The 14018-nt window shown below is 42.0% G+C and overlaps 1 protein-coding gene across 26 annotated transcripts in view; it reads right to left on the reverse strand.

The window, feature by feature from the left end:
* The window catches only part of LOC310721142 (receptor-type tyrosine-protein phosphatase delta), a 458849-nt gene that overhangs the window by 16412 nt on the left and 428419 nt on the right, over window positions 1-14018 (reverse strand). For all 26 annotated transcript variants that reach the window (XM_083532456.1, XM_083532475.1, XM_083532454.1 and 23 more), the window contains 3 exons: window positions 9103-9278; window positions 6612-6731; window positions 5138-5292 (listed from right to left, as the gene is read on the reverse strand). In XM_083532456.1, coding sequence (XP_083388582.1) covers window positions 5138-5292; window positions 6612-6731; window positions 9103-9278 — 451 coding nt within the window. The remainder of the gene's footprint in view (window positions 1-5137; window positions 5293-6611; window positions 6732-9102; window positions 9279-14018) is intronic.

Here is a 14018-nt window from a genome sequence, read left to right on the forward strand (position 1 = left end):
GTGAGCGGCAGGTCAAACGTCAGAGGAACATCATCCATATTTATGATGTGGTGCGGCCCGATTCAGTGGGAGCACATCTGATTTAATATACAGAGTTTCATTGGTTCACCTGAACCCGTTCAGCAATTTCATTGGTCTAATGTTATGGGGTTCAGTTTTTTGGCTTGAAGTTCGGGAAATCGGGAAAAAACCCAGGAAAAATCCATACATTAGCCGCTTCATTGTTTAAGCCACAGGATTCAAAGCGTGGGGAAAAAGTAGCGGCTTATAGTCCGGAAAATACGGTATGTATGTATTCTACCAATTTTCATACAGCCACTTGGAATTTCTGAGATCATCCGCATACAAATCTCTGTTTACTGAGTGTTTAACTACCTGCTGCTGAATTGTAAATGTGAGGATCACATCGTTGCGGGTTTGTGGGAACACAACCAGTTGCGTCTCCTGGATGCACATATCTTGGAGAGCAAAACACTGTGTAGTAGGGTGCTGCTGAGAGGGGCTTTTTTCCAGGTGCACACTTCGGGGGGGGAATCATCATGTGTCTAAACGGTGCCAGCATAGGCATTATAATCAGAGTGTGATTGCTAGCCAGGAGATGAGCAAACTCATTCGTCTGTGTGCTGGAAGACACGGATGAGAGTTCGCTGTGCCAGAGAGTGGTGAAATCCTTACCTCAGCTCAGAGCGAGGGTGCGTGTGAGAGAGAGAGAGAGAGAGAGAGAGAGAGAGAGAGAGAGAGGGAGGTGTAGTAAGCTAGGTTTTGCCCAGTGCACACAGTAATCAGAGATGGTAAGAGATACTGCAGTGCAGCAAACGCAAACTCCACAGTTGCTTTTCCACCTCCACCTGTCTATTTGCCACTCACTCACTTCCTCTCTTTTATAGCAACCCTCTATTTCAGAATCACATCCACCTCTAGTGCTGAAAGAAAAAAAAAAATCTCTGACTTCTCTGTGACTTTCAGCAGCAACCTCTCGCAATGCAGCTGAGTTCGATTAGCTGCAGTTCGATTAGCATTAGCGCTCCGCGTTAACGAGGCATAATGGTGGGGAAATAGCAGCCGAGCCATAGCTCTTCATTAAACGTCGCATATTTCCGCATTACCGCTCCGACCCGCTGTGCGCCCGGGCCTGGATGGGAATGTTTGAACGCTAACATACTTCAGAGATTGATTGCTGAATCAGTAAGCTTTTTAGTTTCGTCCGATCTCATTTCCTTGATGAGATCATCGCTGCAGGTCTGAGCCAAAGCTTCACCTTGAGTGTTGAAAAAGCGCCTCGTCATGGATCCAGGTCCTGGGAAGCGTGTTACTCAATATCTTTATTCAAGAGGCATATGGTTATAATTATGATCTAGTCTAATGATACATTCGTTGTCCTCAGCGGATCGCACGGAAAGAGAGATGGATAGAGAGATTTGTTAATAAGCAGCTGGTCCTGTCCTTCTTGCTGAATGAGAAATCTTGAGAAACAGTGAGGGAATTTGTTTCAGATATTTCTACAATGAATCACACATTAGTTTTCTGAGTTTCCTGGGATAGTAGGCGAAAAAAAAAATCCTTGCATATGGATTCAATCCAGGTACAAAAGTACCTCACACACACACAGATTTTTTTTTTTCAAAGGCGTCGACCGTGCGACAAGTCTTTTCCAGCTCTGCATTCTTATGCAGAGTTTATCTCTCGATATTTCTGTCCTTTTGTGCCTGGCCCTCCTGAAACCCGAGAAGAGAAAATAGACAGCCTGCATTCCTTCACCCCTGGAGTCAGACGTCCACATCTTTGTCTTCTCTACAGAGGCTTCAGGTTCACTTCATTAACCTGAGCCGGACTTATTTAGACAGCACAGCATGAATACACAACAAAACCGCGCGTGGTGCGCGACGGTACACTGTGTACACAAACCAAGTAATGTGCACCTCGGGGGACTCCATCTTTTTTTTCCCCCTCCTTCTCGTTCTCCTTCTCTTGCTCGCTCTCTTTTGTTCTTTCAGAAACCACTGACCCCTGTAACATCCAATCATGCCACGGGATGGGCTTTCCCATTTGCTGCCATAACGCCTGGCTACACACGTCTCCGAGTGGCCCCATCGCCACAACAACCTGCAAGTCTTGGGCAACGGCGGGAAACGTGCCTGCCGTGACTTCCTCTCTTTTTACGGCCGAATGGGGAAACACGTTCCTGGATTTACTGCTCCCCCGTATGAGCTTTACTTCAGCTCAGAGAGAAAGACAGGCTGGGTGATTGATGCGTTTTTAAAGCATGTCTGATTTCACATACTGGAGTCATAAGCAAGCATTGGCTTTACTCCACGCCTGGGATCGTGCAGCCGTACGCACCGTGTTCGAACCTCCTTTTTTTTTTTAAATGACACCGTAGTTTAATATCAAGTACACAGAGTGCACGATTCTCTCGGAAAAATATGATGTCTTTTCAGTTTAAGAGCAATCGGAAAGGCACTGAGAAGCAGCACTTTGCATTTCTACCTGTGTGGATTTGCTCGCATCATAAATCTTGTTTGTTATGGGTAAGACACATATTTACAGACATTTACGTTTATATAATTCATACAACTTAGCAGCTAAGGGCCTTGTTTAGGGGCCCAGGAGTTACAGCGTAGTGTAGCTTGGATTTTAACTCACAACCTTCAGATTCACTAAGTGACCACCATACGTGGTGTTTTTGGAGTTTGAAGTCCAAGTCTGAGGCGAGGTCAGCTGTCAAATGGGTTGATGAAGTCAAAAAGCCACATGGACTGTGACCAAAAGATACACTATATTGCCAAAATTTTGCGGACACCTTGTCATACGTATGGCTTTTTTGAGCATCGCATTCCACATTTAGTGCCAATTTGCTCTTATAACTCCCTTCAATCTTCTGGGAAGATGTTCCACTAGGTTTTGGACTGCGCTTGTGGAGACTTGACACAAGGGTGTTAGTAAAGGCAGGTTCTGATGTAGGTTAGGTGAGGAGGTCTGGGGTGCAGTCAGTGTTCAAATTCCTCCCAGAGATGTTCAATTAGGTTGAGAGTTAGAGTTTTGTAGCAGGAGATGTTCCACTCCAACCCATGTAAAGCAGATCTTCATGGAGTTTGCTTTGTGCACAGGGGTATTGTCATGCTGGAATACGTTTAGGTCTCGTAGTTCAAGTGATGGGGATGTCACGCTACTGCATCCGAAGACACCATATACAATAACAATTTGGGAAAGAACCACATACGGCTGGGACAGTCCAATACTTTTGTCCATATAATGTATCTGACATGCCTGAACTGTAGATGCCCCCAGATAGTCTATTCAAACTGAATTGCTTTTTCGATTAAACAGCAAGCTTTCTGACTCAAGAATAGTACAGAATATGTCAGCAAAAAAAAATAAATCATAGTTGACGATCTATAAAAAAATAATCTTCCAAAGTATGTATTTTTTCCAGAAATTCCGATGTATGCTTGTCTCTGGGACAAGGAACAAGATCTCTAAACCACTCAGGTTTCATTTTAGTGCTACCTTAACCCTTGTACACTCGCTGTGCATGATGATACTCCTGGGGGTTAGTCAGCGTATATAGATTATATATGAACACCACCTCTGGTATTTAGGAGAAACGTGGACACATTAAAAAAAAAAGCTTTGGTTTGGTTTGCAAGTGCAAGGGAAATATAGAGACTCTGAGAGAATGAGAGTTTAGAAAGAAAAGTGCTTTATACTTTTCACAAGTACTTTTACAGCACAGTGAAATTCTTCCTTTGCCGATCCCAGCGATTTTAGCAAGGTGGGGTCAGAGCACAGGGTCAGCCATGATGGAGCACCCCTGGAGCACTGAGGGTTTAAGGGCCTTACTCAGGGGCCCCGAGAGTGGCAGATTGGCAATAGCGGGGTTTTGAACCCCCGACCTTCCGATCAGTAACCGAGAGCCTTAACCACATACCACTCAGGCATTTTAAATATACTTTGTGGCATTTTGTCATCAGTGCATTAGAAAGGAATGAATGTAAACATGTAAACACACACACACACACACACACACACACACACACACACACACACACACACACGCACACACACACACACTTAATATGTCATCAGTATTGGAGTAAATCTTTTTTACGGGCAAGTTCTCTTCCATGCGCACTGCCATTTTTTTTACTTGTGTGTAAACACACACACACACACACACACACACACACACACACACACACACACACACACACACAGTCTCTCTTTCTGTCCAGCTAATTACACCAGGAGCTGCAGAGGAGGTCTGCTGGTTAATTACCACCAAGCCTAACAATCTCTTCTTCTTTTGTTTAGGCTCGCAAATGTGCTCGCATAAACGGCTTCATAATCTCCGAAGCGCACACGACCCGCTGCGCCGCCTCGACACCTTCCAAAACCCTTCTGATGGAATGGAGGAAAGGAAATAAATAGAGCGACCGTTTTATCCGCTGCCACCCATGAAATGGTCAGCTGAAAGGAGCGGGAGATATGCTCCCATGCTCTAAGGGACTTAAGACTTGTGGATTGAGCACGCTTTATCTGATGCAGGCGGAGGAATTAAAAGTTGCTGTCTAAGCATTGACATTAATTCCTGCATAAAGGGGAGTGTACAAAGAGAGACAGAGAGAGAGAGAGAGAGAGAGAGAGAGAGAGAGAGAGAGAGAGAGAGAGAAAAGGGGTTTTCAATTGAAAGAGAGTCTGCTGGGAGTGCTAATTAACTTCTGCTTTTAATTCCTGCCTAATCCAGTCTTCTTTCTGTCACTTTTCAAATGTAAGTTTGTTCCTTTTCCAATCTCTCTCTCTTTCTCTCTCTCTCTCTTTCTCTCTCTCTCTCTCTCTCTCTCTCTCTCTCTCTCTCTCTCTCTCTCTCTCTCTCTCTCTCTCTCTCTCCTTCAGAATACACCACAGTCTGTATGATAAATGGTGAAGTGTATCAAGCTTTCCAATCTATATCTCAGCACATCTCAGACCTCCATTAAAAGTCCTAAGAATGAAGGACGATCAGGATGGACGGAATGAGTGGACACGGGGACACAGACAGAAAGGTGCATGTGAAAAAGAATTCTGGAGAAAAGTGTTATGACACTGTGATTGTTGAGGGTTGTATACGGCTGAGTGTGTTGTGAGTTGGGGGTCGTACCTGCAGTGCACCACCATAGGCCCAGCGTCTGGAGGGTTGCAGGCTTTAACCCTGCGCAGGAAGGCCAGGAACGGTGTTGGGTGTTCGGGAACGCCGTGATCAGGCCACGCCGTAAACTGGAACTGCCTCACCTCCCGCTTCTCACTACAGCCACTCTGTAATAAACACACAACGTGTTTTTCTGTTGGTTCATACTGGCGTGTGTGTGTGTGTGTGTGTGTGTGTGTGTGTGTGTGTGTGTGTGTGTGTGTGTGTGTGTACTTTGCCTATGTGTGATGGAGAATGCTGGTGTGTTGGGCAATACTGAAGTTTCATGGTAAAATAACCATGATTCCATTGATTAAATCTAGTTGATTTAGTTGGTTTTATAGGTTTTCAGTTTCAAATGTTTTTGTTAAGGTTTTTGTGGATTTGTGTTTATGTAGTGTAGGAAGTGTGGCCTTGTGGAATGTTTCTTTTTGGTTAACGTTGGTGTGTCTGTGTGTTTTGGGAGAAGACAAGATGTTTTTTTGTGCTGATACTGTATTGATGTGTGTGTGTGTGTGTGTGTGTGTGCGCGCGTGTTGGAGGATGAAAGCATGTAGCTTATATTGATGTTTAAGATATTGGTTGATATTTTAGTGTATGCACGTGTGTTTGTACAGTATGTGTGTGTGTGTGTGTGTGTGTGTGTGTGTGTGTGTGTGTGTGTGTGTGTGTGTGTGTGTGTGTGTGTGTGTGTGTGTAGGTGTAGGTGTGTGTGTGCACGTGTGTGTTTTGTGTGTTGGAGGATAAAAGTGTGTTGGTTATATTGATATTTGATATGAAGTGATATTGAATGAAATGTTTGCATGTGCTCATGTGGGGTTGTGTGTTTGTGTGTGTTAGAGGATGACAGCATGTTGGAGGTGTGTGTAGTGTGTGTGTGTGTGTGTGTGTGTGTGTGTGTGTGTGTGTGTGTGTGTGTGTGTGTGTGTGTGTGTGTGTGTATGATGTAAACACTGGTGTGTTGAGAAATATCAGTTGTAAATGGTAAGATTTTTCTGTTTAATAATTGTAAAACATTTATGGTGTTGGGGAATTGTAGTGTTTGTTGATGAATGTAGATTTTGTTGGTTAATATAGGTGTGTGCGTGTGTGTGTATTTGTGTGTGTGATATGGTAAAGGCTTACATGTCAAGGAATGCTGGTGTTTTATATTTGACGTTGATTTTGTTGATAAATGTACATGTGGGTTATGGAGAATGTTGCCGTTTGATCGTTAATGATCGTTTTTGTTGGCTAAAATAGGTGTGTGTTTGTGTGAATGTGTGTTATGGAAAATACCGGTGTATTTGGGATTACTGCTGTTGCAAAGTTAATGTAGGATTTTTGTATAGAGAATGATAGTGTTTGAGGGACTGTGGGTGCATGTGTTGGTGAGAGCTAGTGTGCTATTAGTATAGTTAGATGTTTCATACTTGAACATAATTCCTTTTTGTTGATGTTGACTTACTTTATAAAGTGCGAACGTCCTGACACAGTAGGTGGCCAGCTCAACTGTGTCCAGCAGCGTCACCTGTATCAGGCCGTATGTTTCTGATCCCCTGTTGGGCCAGTACTGGTCACACTTGACCTGCACACACACATATACGCAATTAGCTTTTAGTACAAACACAGATCAGCTAAGGCGATGCTACAATCAGACATGGAGTTCAGCCAAAGTGATGAAACAAATCCACACAAATACCCCAACCTATTCAATAGGCATGTATTGTAGCCTACTTATATTTCATTTTATTTCATCTTCTCCCGCTTAGCCGTAATTCGGGTCGCGGGGGCAGCAGTCAAAGCAGATTCCCCAGACACTTATCTGTGTCCAGGGATCGGGCTGTCAAGGCCCCCGCCTTCGACTGCCGCCCAATCCTCTCAGCACCGGTCCCTTACGGTCCCTCCTGCAGGTGGTGAGCCCACGGGAAGAGCCTACTATATCTAAGTGTTTAATTGATCGATTTAATAAACACAGTTTGGCCAAATCCACTCTACAAATGCACACTTTTCCCTTAGAGTCTGGTTAAACACGTAATAGAAACAACATTCGGGCCTCCAAAACACTTAGGTTACCTCAGAGTTTAGTTCTTCAGTACAGCTCCGGGTCAGCTAATGCTATGTCACTAGCCAAATCCACATTACGAAAAAACAGGATTAGCTCAGAGTTTGAAAAGAGTTCAGCCCAAATTATGCTACAATCAGGCAGGATTACCTCAGAATTCAGTTAAAACAATGTTTGAGTTACAGATCTGGTGTAAAAGTAATTGTGTATTAAGGATAAATCTTTTGGACGTTGCTATTTGGCGGGGAAAGATGATTTGAAAGGAAACCGTGAACAAAAGGACACTACTGACATCAGGCCATTTGTTCCCACTTTTTCTTTTTCTGCTGACTCCTTATTTCGCAATGGAGCCGAAACTGGCAGCGGCACTAACGCAGACGGCGTTTTTTTTTTCTTTCTCTCTTAGCCTGACAGACGCTATAATTATTTTTTTTTTTTTCCAATCACATTATGGCCTAGGCTTTATTATGATTACACACTGTTGTATCCCAGCAAGTGCCCAATAAAACATTGTTCCATTACAGTATGGTTGCTGCCTCACCAAAATGAGAGACACAGACGCTAGGAGTCTTGAAGTAACTGTACTGTGCTTGTAAAAGAAAAGGTGCCTGTTGATTATAGAGGAGACTAATTGCACATTTAAAAGTGTTAGTAAATTGTTCCATATTGTAAAGAAAAGCGGTTTAGAACACCTTTCAATAAAAAAAAAAAAAAAAAGTACTACACTAAAACTAATGAACTTTACACAGGCTTTAATGAAAGACAGTGTCTGTTACACGGTGAAATATGTTGTGGCTCCTTTAAGAGCATAGCGGTATTTTGGGAATAGCCTGCCGCCGCATTTTTCCGCTATTACTGCATGTGTGCAAGACCGAGGAATATGTCCTTATTATTTTCTGATGCTCATTTCTAAGTTTCTTTGACTAACTCGTAACGCTGTTGCCAAGAAAAATAAAAAAGCACGAGTTTTGAAAACCTGTCTGTGCTTATATGATTACTGTTGCAACTGGAGTTAGCGAGCTCTCCCTTCACCCAGACTCAACGCGTTACAACGGCTTGTATCTAAACAGTAGCCTACCAAGTAAGTCATTGTTCACTGTCTTCCTCCTTCCTTTCACAACTATTTCTCTCGAGAGTTTTTCGTTTGGCATCGTCGTGTGTTTAAAAATCACCCGATGGAAGTTTTTTCTCCCGATGCCGTGCAGCTCAGAACACAGGTGAAGTGCGTTTTTTCGTTTCCGTTCGGAAATTTTATTGGTCTAATGTTATGTCGCTCAGTTTTTTGGCTTGAAGTTTGTGAAACCGGGGAAAAAGCCAAGAAAAATCCATATATTAACCGCTTCGTTGTTTAAGCCGCGGGGTTCAAAACGTGCGAAACAAGTAGCGGTTTATAGTCCGAAAAATACGGTACACTGTTGTGTAGTGAGTTCATTAATTTTAAAAGACATCAAAATTTATCTCGTGGAACTTGTGGCTTTTACACAGCAACATGTCAATCAGGTCCAAAGTACAGAACTAAAAAAAAAAAAAGACTCCATATGGATAGAATTAGTGTGATTACACTTAACTATAGAAAGCTAACCAAAGTTCCATAAATTATCGATAAACCTCAAGAACGTGCCAACTGTGAGGTCCATTACCATAATGTTTAGTCCATTTCTAACAGAGAAACGTTTCACGGAAGCACAGGGTCTAGATATCATGACTTAGCAAATCAGAGCTCAGAAACGAAACATAAATATAAAAAATAAAAAATAAATAAAGCCATGAAACTGGCATTTTGTGAAACGTGATGCGGCATATCTTGGAGAAAACATGTAAAGGCATCTGAACATTACTGACACCCATTGATTTTATTTCTTAGAAATAATTTACCCAAGTTATCTTGACTTACCCTTGAACGTTCCTCCAGCTTGGTCATCATGACGATGTTAGCACTGCGCTGCTCCCAAATCATCCTCCAGAAATCGCCGAAGGTCTCGGGCAGAGAGCCCTGTGTGGCGATGTAAGCATTCTGCTTTCTGTAACCGTCGATGTAGTTGGCGTTGATGTAGTCACTCCCTGGAATGGCTGCACAGGAAACATCGAGTTAGCAGGCCAGCTAGGTTTAGCAGGATTAGCGCTGGAATTGAATTCTGATTCAGGTTTACATTTCTATGCAGATTGTTCAAGTCGCACAATAAGTGCTTTCGGGATTCTGTTAATCTCCTGATTGTTTGGCTTTCAAATAACAAAGCTGAGGCGACAGAATGAGTGAGTGCTAATTGAATGAGGACTGTCATAATTGAAATGAATACAGCATGTATGTGTGTGTTTGCAATTTGTAACATGTATCTATCTTTTCACAGGGAAATCGCAATCTTTATCTGTGACGTTATACGGTGCTGTTATTTAAAAGACACTGCGTGACGTCGTCTTCACAGAAAACTTCACACGTTTGAAAAACGGCGTGTCCGTCAGTGAGTTCGACGAGAATAGGTTTGAGGGTGTGCGTGTGAACGAGTGAGCTTGTTTGACCGTGAGTGCGTGAGTAATCGGAGAAATGAGCGAGTGAGTGATTAAACATGTGAGTGCTTGCGACATTAAACACTTTGGTTTGGGTTCCTGGCGGCCGTCAGAGTGAATCTGTGTGTGGATGGACGGCTTCCTGCTGCAATGCCTGGACTGCTTCTACACTAATGCATAGTGAGCATTTAATGCCGAGCACGCTTTTTTTTTTGGTTGAGCCTCAGGCTGCAGGTTTTATAAAGCCACCCGGAGTGGCAGGGCAGCTAAAAACCGTGCCAAACGCACATAATCCGTCTTCCTCCCTTTTTCAATATTTCCACTAACTGCACTTTAGACCGGGTTCCTGTGACACGCCACCGCCAGTCAAACTTATCCGTGTGAACATCCGGATACTCGCTATTTAATTATTCAGAGTAAAATAATATTTTGTAAAGGTGCCAAACTAATTTTCACACACTTCTCCCTCAAATATTTATTAAGCAAATGGAAATAAGTAGCAATTCGAGCAAAATGAGAGAGGAGAGAGAAGGTTTTTTTTTTTCTTCTTCCCTCCACCTTTTGCTTGATCTCTCTAAATGAAAGCTGTGTGGTCTTTTCCACAAGGTTGACAGCTAGTCGATGCTGGAGGACTGGAGGCCCAGAGCTTCATGAAACACATGCTGCAGCGAGATAAAGCTCATCTGTCTGCAGCTTTCACTTCCAGGACTCCCCCACTCTCCCTCTCTTTTTCACGCTGTCTGTCTCTCTCTCTCTCTCTCTCTCTCTCTCTCTCTCTCTCTCTCTCTCTCTCACACTCTCAGGTAAATTATTCAGCTGAATTAAAAAAAAAAAAAGAAAAAAAAAAGAAAAAGGATATAAGCTCTTTCTGGGCTTTCTCTATATGCAGGCTCCTCATTTTGGTCTCCTCTCTTGGTTGGAGCTGTCTGCTCAGGATTATGGACAATGGATAAAGACAATTAAGCTCGTTTTTCTCTTGCTTTCTCTTTTCAAACTGTAATGAAACATTGGCAAAAAGGAAGAAAAAAAAAACAATAGGATGTCTTGCATAAATTAGCACTGGGAAGGTATGAGGGGCAAAAGTGAACTGTCTGGCATGTCAGTCAGGATTTGCTTAAAAAATAATAATAATAATACAAAAAAAATCATATAATGAAGGTACTATGAAGTCTGAGTCAAACTTCAACCTGTGTAAAATATCATGCAGTAGTTAAATGCATATCTCACCTTTTGGAATATATTAAACTCTGTGTTCATTTAAATTTCATGATGCATAAGTCTCAAAATCATGGATGACTGTGATGTTGAAGAACATGTTTTTTCCAAATTTAGGTGGATAATAAATTATTTACTATCTGTTTGCGTGTGTGTCTTGTTTGGCTGATTATCACTTGCTAATTCAGTTATTTCAATGTGTTGGAACTCTCAGGATAATTTAATGACTCAATTATAGCAAAAACCTCTAAGGTATTAGTTGTTCTTATTTCCTGCAGTTAGAGCCATAAGAAAGCCTACAGTGACCAAAAAAAAAATGTGTGTAGATTCAGGCCTCAGATTTCTATTTTTCATTTTAAATAATAGAAATGCACTGAAAAAGATACAAACAACAGCCTTTCACAGCTCGAGATTTACAATCCTGAGTTCATTTATTACGGGCGTCTCTGGTATTTCTCACAGGGACAAGCATTCACAAGCTCGAAACACTGTTAACACTCAAGCTGCCTTGAGAGACTTTAACATTTGTTTTTACCAGGTTAAATTAATCTTTTTAAAGCCACAAGGTACAGTATGTGGAGCTTAAAGCTTGATCTGCTTTAATAAAAAGATAACGACTCACTATTGCAAATCCTTATTAATCCTGATGTCAGTAGAACTCTCTATTAACACTGACTTCCTTATGATAAAAGGATATCACCATAGTGCTTTCTTCTTGTGAAGGTCACTATATATATATATACAGTGAGGAAAATAAGTATTTGAACAGCCTGCTATTTTGCAAGTTCTCCCACTTAGAAATCATGGAGGGGTCTGAAATTGTCATCGTAGGTGCATGTCCACTGTAAGATACATAATCTAAAAAAAAAAAAAAAATACAGAAATCACAATATATGATTTTTAAACTATTTATTTGTATGATACAGCTGCAAATAAGTATTTGAACACCTGTCTATCAGCTAGAATTCTGACCCTCAAAGACCTGTTAGTCTGCCTTTAAAATGTCCACCTCCACTACATTTATTATCCTAAATTAGATGCACCTGTTTGAGGTCGTTAGCTGCATAAAGACACCTGTCCACCCCATACAATCAGTAAGAATCCAACTACTAACATAACCAAGACCAAAGAGCTGTCCAAAGACACTAGAGACAAAATTGTACACCTCCACAAGGCTGGAAAGGGCTACGGGGAAATTGCCAAGCAGCTTGGTGAAAAAAGGTCCACTGTTGGAGCAATCATTAGAAAATGGAAGAAGCTGAACATGACTGTCAATCTCCCTCAGACTGGGGCTCCATGTAATCAGCCCAGAACTACACGGGAGGAGCTGGTCAATGACATGAAAAGAGCTGGGACCACCGTTTCCAAGGTTACTGTTGGTAATACACTAAGACGTCATGGTTTGAAATCATGCATGGCACGGAAGGTTCCCCTGCTTAAACCAGCACATGTCCAGGCACGTCTTAAGTTTGCCAGTGACCATTTGGATGATCCAGAGGAGTCATGGGAGAAAGTCATGTGGTCAGATGAGACCAAAATAGAACTTTTGGGTCATAATTCCACTAAACGTGTTTGGAGGAAGAAGAATGATGAGTACCATCCCAAGAACACCATCCCTACTGTGAAGCATGGGGGTGGTAGCATCATGCTTTGGAGGTGTTTTTCTGCACATGGGACAGGGTGACTGCACTGTATTAAGGAGAGAATGATCGGTGCCATGTATTGCGAGATTTTGGGGACCAAACCTCCTTCCCTCAGTTAGAGCATTGAAGATGGGTCGAGGCCGGGTCTTCCAACATGACAATGACCCAAAGCACACAGCCAGGATAACCAAGGAGTGGCTCTGTAAGAAGCATATCAAGGTTCTGGCGTGGCCTAGCCAGTCTCCAGACCTAAACCCAATAGAGAATCTTTGGAGGGAGCTCAAACTCCGTGTTTCTCAGCGACAGGCCAGAAACCTTACTGATCTAGAGAAGATCTGTGTGGAGGAGTGGGCCAAAATCCCTCCTGCAGTGTGTGCAAACCTGGTGAAAAACTACAGGAAACGTTTGACCTCTGTAATTGAAAACAAAGGCTACTGTACCAAATATTAACATTCACTTTCTCAGGTGTTCAAATACTTATTTGCAGCTGTATCATACAAATAAATAGTTAAAAAATCATACATTGTGATTTCTGGATTTTTTTTTTAGATTATGTCTCTCACAGTGGACATGCACCTACGATGACAATTTCAGACCCCTCCATGATTTCTAAGTGGGAGAACTTGCAAAATAGCAGGGTGTTCAAATACTTATTTTCCTCACTGTATATATATATATATATATATATATATATATATATATATATAGATAGATAGATAGATAGATAGATAGATAGATAGATAGATAGATAGATAGATAGATAGAGAGAGAGAGAGAGAGAGAGAGAGAGAGAGAGAGAGAGAGAGAGAGAGAGAGAGAGAGAGCGAGCGAGCAAAAGAGAGAGAGAGAGATTCTTATACCTGCACACTTCATACACTTGCACATTGCGATTTTGTAGGATAATCATGTGTGTGATTAACCAATTATACCAAGCAGGTGCTAATGCTAATCAATTTCACATGTAGGTTGAAACACGGTCATTAACTGAATCAGAAACAGCTGTGTAGGAATCTTAAACCTGGGTGAGGAACAGCTTCTGAGGTGAGGTTGTGGAAGACAGTTTCATGACACAGGTCATACATCAAGACAAAAGGTAGTGTATCAGCAAGGTCTCTCCCAGCCAAAGCAGACTGTGGTTTCAAGATATGGTGTTCAAGCTATTTTGAAAAAGCACAAATAAACAGAAAATGTTGAGGATCATAGATGCACTGGTCGCCCCAAGGGATCTTCAATGAAAGACACATCATGCTTACTTCCATTCAACATTGAAAGATGTCCAGCAGTGATATCAGCAAAGAACTGGCAGATGCCAGTAAGACCTATGTACACCCATCTAGTCTGGCTAGAAGTGGTCTTAATGGGAGAACTGAAGCCAAAAAGCCTATGATGTGCAAACAAGGCTAAGCGACTTAATTATGCATTAAAACATAGGAACTGGGTGTGAATA

This window comes from Silurus aristotelis (assembly GCF_946808225.1).
Source record: "Silurus aristotelis genome assembly, chromosome: 27".
In the NCBI taxonomy this organism is placed as follows: Eukaryota; Metazoa; Chordata; class Actinopteri; order Siluriformes; family Siluridae; genus Silurus; species Silurus aristotelis.